At 34.0% G+C, this 12,192-nt stretch overlaps 1 protein-coding gene across 1 annotated transcript in view; it reads right to left on the reverse strand.

Annotated features, from left to right (window-relative positions):
• The window catches only part of KIAA2026 (KIAA2026 ortholog), a 92,353-nt gene that overhangs the window by 72,168 nt on the left and 7,993 nt on the right, over positions 1–12,192 (reverse strand). Inside the window, exons 3-5 of the mRNA XM_041486085.1 lie at positions 9,253–10,682; positions 3,297–3,353; positions 2,115–2,191 (exon numbers count right to left, since the gene is read on the reverse strand). Coding sequence (XP_041342019.1) covers positions 2,115–2,191; positions 3,297–3,353; positions 9,253–10,682 — 1,564 coding nt within the window. The remainder of the gene's footprint in view (positions 1–2,114; positions 2,192–3,296; positions 3,354–9,252; positions 10,683–12,192) is intronic.

The raw sequence follows: 12,192 nt of genomic DNA on the forward strand, positions 1-12,192 counted from the left end.
TTTCTGCAGAATTTTAACTCACTTCAACAGGGTCTCACACTTGAATATTTCAAGTTATTTGTGTAATGACTGTTAATTATAATTGTATTTCCTATGAAGCTGCTCTTTTATCACTCACATCTACATGTGGAAAATGTCACAAGCAAGACACAACTAAATAATGATCTATGAAGCTGTAAACCCACTTCTCCAATAATTCTCAAAATATTAAAATAGGGATTTGGTTTCTGTGCATTTTTATTTGGTAAAAAGAATTTAATTTGCATCTGCTTTTGATTTGAATTTGTTTTGTTGTTTGCAGGGCTTTGGGGATTTTGTTCAAAGCAGGCTTGAGCTATATATTATAAAAATGGTACTCTAAATATTAGATTAAGTAGCACTATTACCTTCTGAATTTTCACTAGTAATTGATTTTGATTTGCGTCACTGCCCATATTAAAAGACTTATTAATACTCATTTACTCAGCTTTAAAGCCAAATCATGATTTTCAGGAGATCCATACTTAAGTACAGAACCTAATCTTATAAACTAAAGTGCCTTCTGGCTGGGTTTGTGTTTTTTCTTTACATTTGTAGGCTTCAGGCACATGAAGCATATTATACTTAATAAATTAACTTGTACTCCAAAAGAAGTAATATGTAGATATGAATAGCAATACTCTTGTGGTTATGCCTCCCATCATATCTCACAGGGCCTGTAAGTTCTAAGCTGTTTTTCAAAATATTTAAAAAATATACTTTTACCTTCAACTACTTATATAATTTCATAAAGTTTGGCCATTTGTGTATGTGGGGAAGAGTATATTGAAGCATAAATTACTAGACTCCCAGAAGTCTTAGTATTATTCCAAATATAAAAGGTTTAATATTTGCAAATTCTTCTAACAGTCATACCACTTGAATGAGTCAGGTTAAGCTGTTAAAAAGCTCCCTAATAAGATTAAACTGCTCAATACTAATCAGTTTGAGCCTGACCTAAAACAGATATGAGTCCTAGCTTTGACCAAAAGAGTCAAAAGTATTTTGCCACGTTTTAATATAAGGTTTTACAGAAGATAAGTATACACTTAGATAGATATACATATGTTTTATCTACTAAAGCTAAAAGGTTGGGCTAAGTTTTACATAGACTGCTTAAATGCAGCTGTTTAATCATGCAAGAAATTTTTTCTAAACTAAATGTATATATCCATGGCATGCAGACAAAGTGCTTTGAAAAAAAAAAATTAGACACGTACCTGTTTTCTGGAGCTATGAGACAACATTTTAGTCATCACCATTACAATATAGATAAAGTCAGCGTACACTTAAATATCAGTCATCTCTCAACATTAACTGTTACTACCCAATTTTAACACAAGAAATTTTACTAGCTCCATCTGAAACACATGATCATGATGGGATCAACTGATTCAGGGTGAGGGTATTACAAAACAGCCATGATTCAATGCAAGCCTACTGGCCAACTCGCACAGACTGCTTTCTGAAGGAAAAAAAAAAAAGATAGCCAAAGGAGAACTTTAATCTAAGCAGCCTTGCATACACAGAGAGCAACTTAGAACTGAAGTCCTGTAACACTTCTACTACAGTACCATGAAACCATATTAGCATAATTAATAGTCTTGTTACTTTCAATACCCTAAGAGCTCCTAGAGGCCTAGAAATCACACGCTGATAAGGAATAACAGTTGCAAGCAGGGTAAGCACAGCTGCCTATAAAGTTTTTGGAAGTCCTTTAGTTAACTAAGCCAGATTTTAATTCAAGAACCACATTGTCGCACCTCATACAAAATCAAGTAATTTTAACCCAAACAGTTATATCTACCATAAAAATGTCTTTTAACAAATCCTAGTTTTTACAGGTTTTATACTGTAACAGATATATCTGGGATCATAAACAATACTGAAAATAGTGTTTCAGCTGCACTTCATAAAAATGGTAAAATATTTTCTACCATGAGAAGGTGAAATGTACTTCCAAAAATATCAGTTTAAGCCTTAAAAACTAGAAGAAGCTTCAGTGAGTATTTCCAAGGTCTCTATCAGAAACGAAAGGATTAATTTCATAGATATTCAGATTTAAAGTGCTTAAAACAAAAATTAAAACAATTTACCTGAAATTCTGGTATGGTAGACTTTCTGACACCTTTCCTCTTCTTTGTGATTGCTTTTTTAGATAACGATTTTTTTCCTTGTAAGATTAAAAGAGAAAAGCTTCATAATGCTGTTCATTGTACTTTATTAATAAAACTAAATTACATACAGACTTGTAAGTTAAATTACAACTAACAGGTAGTTTTCAGTAAGTCACATAAACATGATGAATCAGAACTAGACTCAGCAGAAGCAAGCACTGAACAAGTATCTGTGCAATCTTTTTGTGGGGTGGAAGGAAAAAAAGGAAGAAAAAGCCCACTACAGTTTCAGTAATACAGCACCTAAAAATCTAAGTCATAAAAGTAACATTGACACCACTCTTCTGAAAGAAGTGAAATCCAGAACTTAAGGCACAAACATAAGAAACAGAGCCTCTTACCTGCAAGATTTGTTTCTCTAACATTCTAAAGAACCACACATTAGGATCTGGGATAGCTGTATGTAATAGTAAAAAATACCCAGAAACCACAAGTAGTATCTAGAAATCCCTAATTGAAAACATTGAATTTACCAAGGAAATTAGACTGATTTGTTTTTTCTGCCTGTGGCAATACCTAACATTTTTAGAAGGCAAACAACTTCCTATAATGCACTTCACATGCAGCTGTGCTATATACAAACAGATATAACAAAAAATCTCTGTGAAGGTAAGGAAGTGCTCTACTGCCTACAGTACAAGAGTTCACAAACCATACACATTTCTGAAATCAAGAAGTTATGTCACCAAGCAAGACAGCAAAGTTTCTTATATGGTTATTTCTACATTCATATGGTAAATTTGAACAAGATCACCTTTAACTTGTTCACTCAGGCCAAAACCATCATTCTATTATTAACACTTGTTCACAATCAGGAGTCCCAAACAATAATTTAAAACCTTAAACAAAAAGACAGCTTGAAGAAAATAACAATTTAATGTGGAATTTGTTGTCAACTAGCATGATTGCAGGCACATGGTAACAACACAAGCACAGGCAGTTTCAATATTTAAATTATTGAAAATATTGCACTTAACCTTCTTTCTAACAGATGCTTTAAGTGTGTGCAAATGCGTATGTACATGTACATACAAATATTCATAGATGCCTATGCATCTGTTTTTCCAGTTTATTACACTATGAGTTTCCTGAACATCTTACCTGACTCTGAAATAAACACACTTACGGGACAAGGCACAGGGCTTGAAGAATCTAGATCTGAAACTCCACATAAAATCAAACTATATTAAAATCAATAAAGCAGCCTAGAAACTACCCATACCAAACATACTTAAAAATTTAAAGAGCCCTCAAATACAAAAAATAAATACTTACATATTTCACATTAAATAACAACTGATAAAACAGAGAAGCTTATTCACTAGAACAATAACCCAAACAGTCTGACAATGGGAAAAAATGTCTGTATTTTTGTTATATGCTTTATAACTATAGCTGCATGCTACTACTGAAAACAATGCTGTTCATTGAAAGAACTAAAGTAGATGCTTAGAAGCTTTCTTGACAAAATGACTCAAAAAGAAGTCTGGTCATATGGCGGCTCCTTTTAAAAAATGTTATCTGGAAACAAAATTAAAAGACCAAAAAAAAAGGCAGCTAGATTGTTTTGCTTCTTTACAAAAAGGAAAATTTTAATACGTTTAAAATAGAATTTTCATTTTACTTGAATACTTTCACCATATTTTTCAATAAGTATTTACTTGACTATTTTCAGCATCCAGTGCTATATGACATATGATGCAGTGTAATTCAAGAAGTAACAGTTAAACAGAAGTATTCTCTTTTCCCTAATATATCCTCATGAAAAGGAGGAAAATTTTTAGAAAGAGTTATAAATAATTAGAAACGCAAAAAAATAAACATTTCTTTCTTCACATCAGCATCTGAAAAGCATGAAGTAGGAAAGATACAGAGTTACAGACACATCAAGAATTAAAAGATACCATCTAGAAGCACAAGAAAATGAGCCTTACTTATTAATTAAAAATAGAGTCTGACATATCATAAAGCATAGTTGTTGGAATATATGTACCAAAATATCTACAGAATTGCTGGTAACTGCTGTGAGCAAAGCACGTATCTGTATAGAGCAACATCACAGTCTTTTTCCCATTTTTTTGACACCAGACATCCTATGGTGTAGGCGTTTTTTGAGATCATGTATTAAAAAGGGAAAAAAAACCTACAGATACTTCTACTATGGGAGGGAATTAATATGTACAGCAAACTACTTACAGCAAATTAATCTTCTATTTCAGTAACACCCTTTTGAAATACAAAATTATATTAGAAAGAAGTTGTAGTGGTAGTACTGATAATTGCTCCCTTTTAGAAAAGCTTGTATCTGGTTTTCCAAAAATCCTTTATCAGCTTTAAACAACGGTAACAGAAACCAAATCTTTCACAATTGGCAATTATCTGTAATTCATACAGATATGTATGAACTATGTAATCCATATCTGCTATACATAGGTTAAATACGTTTTTAGTAAGTACATAAAATCCCAGTTTTGCGACCCAGAGGTGTGATGGTTCTGCAGATATCCCCCTCAGCAACCAGACTTGCAACTGTGTAATAAACTCAAGCATTTTCTATGTAATTGGTCAGAAAGACCCAGCTAACGCTGTCTTCGGTTAACAAAATCACTGGTGAGAGGCAACTTCTCAAATCACTCCACTGAGGTCTGCTAGAGATCTTTTGTCCATAATCCTGGATGAAGAAATTATCTTAAAGGCTTATATTAATTCCTGAGCAGTTGAAGTAATGTTTCTGACAGCAGTTAGATCACAATGCATTTTGAAACATGGTGCACTGTGTCTTTCAGGGCATACTCAGTATACAAATAAACTTAATTACTGACTAAAAGCAACCAATAAGAAAAACCTTAGAACCATAGCATAACCTTATTAAACCTTAGTTTGATATTTATAGATTAAGAATCTCATATACATAATCTGCTTAGTTCACCTACTCAATTCAACACAGCCTATTTCCTGTCCACATTTAAAGATATTCCACTGTAACTTTACATTCACTAACAATTTACTGTGCCATAATCAGTAATTATGTCTCCACACAGTCTTTTCCAAAAAGCTCCATATCTCAGTTTGGTTTCAGTTTAGAGTGGAAGAGACTATGAGGCACCTCACCACAACAGGAGTTCATAGGAAGTCAACATTTTGTTAACCAAGAAACCATTAGCCAGCAGTGTGAAAATTCTTAAGAAATTAAACTTAAGTTCAGTAGGTCCAGGGGAAATCTGACTGCCACAGGTTTTCCTTTCAAGCCAAAACAAATTCTACAGACACTGTAAGTGAAAAGCAACTAACAAAGTAACATAACTAGGACCTGAATACTAATTATGAGCATCCAAAAACCACTCTAGGGAGATTAGATGCAACTAAAACACAAGCCATCTCAAGTTGTTTTTGCCATCTAAGGGTGAAGAAGGAGAAACAAAAAGATAATTCAGATCTCTTCTAGTACTATTTTTGGCATAAAAATGAGACTAATAAAACATGGGGTCCCACAAATGTTCTTGACACTTGTAAATTACTTCAGCAAGAACAACTCAACCTATTTATAACTTCTACATTGGGGTCAACATGATTTGAAAACAGAAACATTTTTACAGATCTAATAAAACTTTTTATTATGAACTCTGGTATATGAGTTCTTGCGCCTTCTCCTTGAAGAACAAAAGCAATGTCAATCCATGCTTCAAATTACAACATGACAACACAGTGCAATTTTGAATTAAAACTTATTTTAATAATTTTTTAATAAGATTGCAACTTTTTTCTTGGATATGGAGCAGAGCCTTGTTATCTCAGATGAAGCAACAGATGTTTTTAATATCAAACACTAACTCAGTAGTATTTGTCATGGTAGCATACAGTTAAGTTAGCCCTGTCCAACTGCAAGAATTTCTATTTTTTTCACTAAATTCTAGCAGCAACTGCAGTGTTATCAAATTAAATAACAGGCCCTGTTATCCTTCCATTAACAAATTTGTAAGACACACATTATGTGTTTCAAAGATTTGGCAACTACTGTATGTATCCTGTTTCCTTTTAATCTTTTACTCTCCGATATTGCTCCCAACAGCTCTTTTACAAAATATAACATGATACATGGAAAATGAAGCATTATTTTAGAGTCTTGAAGTTTCCATATTGACACAGCATAAACTTTTATATAGTCAGATTAGCTAAGTCGGTCTGAACAAGTGCATTAATATTGCTGATTTACAGAACAATGTCTGAAACCCTATAAAACCTGAGTGGTACATGTTTCTGAAGACAGTGGCACTGAAGCTTAATGCATGGAGTGCATTGTTACTTGCTGGAATACCTCACTTAATGTTTTCAACGTGATCAATAGGCTGTTCCTTTATCTACAGGCTAGACCACATGACAAAGTTTTTACAACACTGAAAAAACTCCAGAAGACTTCTGAATATTAAACTCCCAAGGACAGTAAACTAGGTACTACAAAATTGCTGCCAGGCTGTTGAATTAATTTTCTCACATTCAAGCAATGCTTGACTTTATACACAAAATGTAATGGTACTCTAAAGAAACAAAATATATAGTAAAATGGACTTCAGCAGAATTTTCCAGAGCATGAGTATATGGTACAGAATTTACATCCAAGGTTCTTCCAAAATCATGTGAATTGGTGTTTTCTAGACCAACTGGAATAAGAAGAGATTCAATTTACACTTACTACAACCACTTCATCAGGCATATCACAGTTATGATATGCCTGATGCAGTGGTTGTAGTAAGTGTAAATTGACTACAACCTCAAGCAGCCTCTGGTCCCTTCTATTGTCTCAACCCTACAGATGTTCCGAATTTCATCCAATCCCTGTTTCAAACATGCAATTGTAGGATTCTCATGGTCTTGCACTGAAAGTTATCTAACTCCGGTAAGAAAATAACATTAAAAAATTAATGCATAGCATGCAGTTGTTTACAGAACTGCTCTGACTCTGTCTTTCCATTACATTCAGTACTACTCTGTCAATAATTCTGACACAGAACACTGCCCAGTAATAACCATCACCTTGTTTCAAAGACATAGATTCAGCAAAGTGGTCACACCTTTTCATAAATGGTAAGAAAACTTTGTCACTATGGTAAAGGTCATAACATAGCTGTATTCTCCAGTAAGTTCCTCCCACAATATTTCTGTGAAGTTTTCAGATGGAAAAAATGCATGACCAGTCTATATTCACTATGGGCACCACTGCCACAGCAAGTCCGGAATATGTAAATCATCTCAATACAAACACAAACTGTGACTCAGTTACATTTGGCTGCCTAAGAGAACCAATAGCAGGAAAAAAAAAAATTGTTGAAAAGTAATGAGAAGTACTCACTTTTACATTCTTGATGTTCTCTTCTACTTATTGTACTTTTAAATAACATTGTAAAGAGTTATTATGACTAGGATCAGATTTAAATCAGCTGTCTTTGTGGACTCAGAACAAGATTTACTAAATCACTTTTTCTGCTTTACATTGTAATGGAATCTTTAAATACAAGATTTAATTTCAGACAATCTTTAAGAAATACTAGCTAGCCTTAAACATTAGGAAACATTACAAAACAACAACTTATTTGCACAAATTGAATGCAATCCTATCCATTTCAGCCTAGCAGCTACAGGACCAATGGAGATTTAACAACCATAGGAAGAAAAGCGCTTTCTTGCAATGCCGTAAAGTTATTGCAAAACTTTCTCCAGCAAGGTCAAATAAAGAAGTAGTCACAGTAAGATGGGAAATGCATCAACATATCAGGAGATAAAGGACAACATTTCTCCAAACTAGAGCCCTTGTTTGCCATTTGGGTTGTTATTCAGTTTGCTTGGTTTTAAGAAGACAACAGTGACACATGTGGAGAGCTAAGTCACAAAGGTAAATGTAAAATACATTAGTTTCCCTGAATACTACATATATGAACTTCAACTGCAACTCTTGAAACTTCTGTTTAGATGTGGGCAATAAAATATTTTGGAAGGAGGAATTTGAGATTTAAATAAGACAGTTCTTTGGCTGTTATGTGCAAATATTTAGGATCGAAACATTACTTGTTCTCTTAGCTTTAAATTTTGACTTCTAGCTACACGCACTGCCATCAGACCTTGACTAGTTTCTTCATCTTTAGAAGACATTTTTTTGTCACTCAGATTCTTGGTTTTGGCTTTCTGCTTTTCAGATGAAATCCAATATTTATCTGTCAGTCTACACTGTTCTGAAAAGCAGCCTGTCACTTCAAAAAATATAACGTTGGAAAGAATCTGCTAAAATCTAGCAGAGATGGCTTAGCTCAGGACTCAAACGATTAAGCTTTTATGTTGCTTCACATGACATCAAAAATACTACAGCTACCTGAACAATTTGAACTTACTTAAGTTTTTGTACCTGTACTCTTTGCAAATACCTTTGAAATTTTCCAATGAGTTAACTGAAATCTGGGTTGTGTATCACTTACCTGAAACACTTAACCAGATGCCGCCCAATTCTGTAATAAAAATGTCATCAGCATAAATTCTGATGCTGATGCATCTTGACTGTTGGACCCAGGCCCACACTCAAAACAGTACTGTTTGGTGACCTAACACTTCACAGTTTCACTATGAATGACTTTAGATTCATCATCTCATGTAATTACTCTGTATTTCTTCATAATTTGGATAAGGTAATATAAAACAGAAAATGGAGAAACACTTCCATAATTGCTATAATATAAGATACCATAAACTGCCTTCAAGTGACACTCTCTGATGCTAACTAGTCAGTTACATTTATTGTCCTGAATATTTTTTGCAACAAATTAAATCTTGCAATTAATTATGTTCTCTAAAGATATATTATGCAAATGAATAACAGTTTGATCAAGCTAGTTTTATATGCTTGTGTTATCGGATAGGTAACTTTTACTCTAAAGTTAATATCCAAATTGTCTAATGCAATAAGGCTGTCCTCTTTCACAAAATAAAATGTAGATTTATCAACTAAGAAAACAACTTAAGAAAAACACCTCTATCCTCCTAATTTTTACTATGAGTAAAAATGTCAACTTACCGGACTTGTGCTTCTTATGTTTTGCTTTCTTTTTAATTAAAAACAACTTGTTCTGGATCTCAGACTTATAAGATTTGAATGGGTGAAGATGAATCTCACGCTTTCTTTGCAAGTCATCAAATTTTCTCTGTAGATTTTCATTTAGAATATCCTTCAACTTTTTTTTTTTCTTTTTCTTCTTTTTTGCCAGCATTTTATTTAGTTTCTTATCATTTTGCAGTAAGGTCTCTAGCACCGTTTCTTCAGCAGATTCATGGTAATTTCTGCCTTGGTTTTCATTATAAGTGCCATTGATATGCATTTGGCAAGCTTGCAGTGTGTTCACCTTGAATGGACTCAGCTCAGATCTTACTCTGGCCATTTCAGCGCAACCTTGTCCATTCTCCACATCTGTTATTTCTTCTGAACTTGGGTGACCACCCATATCCACAATCTCTCCTGAAGTCATCAAATTCCTTAAGTTCTCTTTATAACAACAAGATTTTTTGATGTCACAAACTCTTGAGACTTTTATTTCACAGTCAACCTTCATTTCCTCTGTAGTGACTCTAAAGCTACCTAAACGTGTTCTTTTTTCTGGACAGATAACAATGTCCCTACTTTTCTCTCCTTCTGTCTTGGAATGACACAGCAGCTCTCTCCCAGCAGAACTGACCTCCCCATTGCTTTTGCTTCCATATTCATGTTTTACTCTTTCCGATTTAATACGTGGCACTTTTTTAACTTTGATGGGAAGAGATGGGAATTCAGGAGCCCGAAAAGGTTTTTGTTTGTAAATTCGAACATCTGCACCACAGAACTGTGGAAAGTGAACATAAGCATTTTCCAAGCAGTCATAACCAAGAATTACTTCTCTGCACTCATGGATAGGTTGACCTAGCACTGCATCCTGAACATCCTTTTGTGTTTCATATACGAAGTCACAGAGACCTTTTAGCAGCCATACTTTTTGATAGAATGGCAGCTCATGAAATGGTTTTTCCTCCAAGGGATTAACTTCTCCGAGAACTTTGAAAAACTGGGGACACAATCCAAGTTTTTCTGCAGCACCATTAGGATTGTCAGTCTGCCCCACAACAGTATACCAGTGTTGCACTTTCTTCCTGAGCGCTGCTTCCCAAGTCCTGTAGGAAAATGTAGGCCTGCGATGTAATGTAGGTCTGCGATGAGGAGGACTTAACAAAGAAGTCATTATTTTAGATAAAAAAACATTACACTGAGGCATCAGAAGACAACGTTCCAATTCATAGAATACTATTTCAGGTAAATTTAAAATATGTTGGGCCAAGCAAAGAAAGTGACCAATAGCTGGAATCTCCCACATTGTCTCCATCCTTGTAGGTGCTGCTTGAGCTAAAAGTGATTTTTCCCATTCTTCTATTTCTTTCTGACTAGCTTCTTCAGCTTCTTTTCTTTCTTGATCTCTCTGCCTATTAAAAGAAATTTCATGAAAATTCAAATAGTAGGTGAACAAAAAGAAATGAGAGAGGAAAAAAAACCAGAACGACAGTACACCAAACATACTTATCTCTAAGTTAAAAAGAGCACAGCAAAACTGAAGTAAAACTTCAGTTTGTCTTACTTTGCAGTGTAGAATGCATCAACCAAAATGGGAAATTATTGTTATTTTTTTCTATGACCACTAGTTTTAAAAAGGGAAAAAGATAAGAAAAAAGCCTGGCATATATCAATAGTTTGAGTTGTTTACTTTCAGGCATTAAAAAAAAAAAAAGTATTTCCTTCCTCAATCCCTTTTAATCAGAATTAAGTATTTCCAACAAACTATCCACATAAAAACGTCTGAAATAAATTCCAGGTAAATCTTGTTTTGAAATAGCTGCCCTGTGGCTCATGTCACCTCCCTTTTACCTCCCTTCCTCAGCACACAAGTATACACGCCCAATTGCTAAGTGCTTCATTTACACGCACAAGAGCCATTTTACCTCCCATCCAAAGTTGTGTTACTAGTCAGTTTGCAGTGGTGGTCAAAAAAGAAACAAGTATCAGGACACACAAAGAATGTGATGGGAAATAATATAAAAAATAAAATGTTATGATATTAATTGGTTTGCCCTCACCTGAAAAAATTTATCCAGTTCTGGTCCTCCTATTTAAAAAACAGGATAGAGCAGAAATAACATGCATTTGGAGAAAGAGGTTATCAATAACCAGAAGCCTGTAAAAACTTCTGAGTAATCTGGGAGTCCACATAAAACACTAGCAAGAGGATACATGACAGCAGTATGTAAACCTCATATGACAGACTGGGAACTTGTATTTGCTTTTATTTGTAAATTCATAATGAAATTTAAGGGCAACACTTCTTGGAAAAAGAAATGCTTTCATTTCATATAATCAATTACATGTAGCTTACCATCTAAGATACAAGATAGATATTTCAATATATATCCAAAGCAGAAAAACTGGACACCTGCATGAATCATACAAATATCAAAAGCTACCAACAGAAGTAAATTTTCTTTAACTCTGCTGCACTAGTAAACTAACATTTTTGCATGAAGGCACAACCAGATTCCAAAAGACAGGATTAGGATATAGCTGTACTTACAGAACATTTTTTTAGAGCTCATCCTAAGTTTCTATCACTGGTGAAAACTATCACCTGCCTCTAATGCAAACGTGACCTGCTACATATCCTTATTTCCAAATTGCAAACCTCCAATTTTATTTCTTCATAAAGTTCCAAGTTCCAAGTAAATGCCATGTATCTATTCAAAGCATCAATGCCTTCCAAATTCAGCAAAAGAGTAATGATAAATTAAAAGGTTTCTTTTGACAACATGAAGCTGATAGTTGCTTCTAGCTTGAAGCGCATATATTTCAACCATTAACTATTGACTAGCTATCTCAACAATGTAAAAAAGGCAACAAATGTAGTTTTGTTCACATTTTAGTATCGGCACAGGAGAAACATGCCAT

This window comes from Pyrgilauda ruficollis, unplaced genomic scaffold (genome assembly GCF_017590135.1).
Source record: "Pyrgilauda ruficollis isolate IOZ18807 unplaced genomic scaffold, ASM1759013v1 scaffold74, whole genome shotgun sequence".
Lineage (NCBI taxonomy): Eukaryota > Metazoa > Chordata > Aves > Passeriformes > Passeridae > Pyrgilauda > Pyrgilauda ruficollis.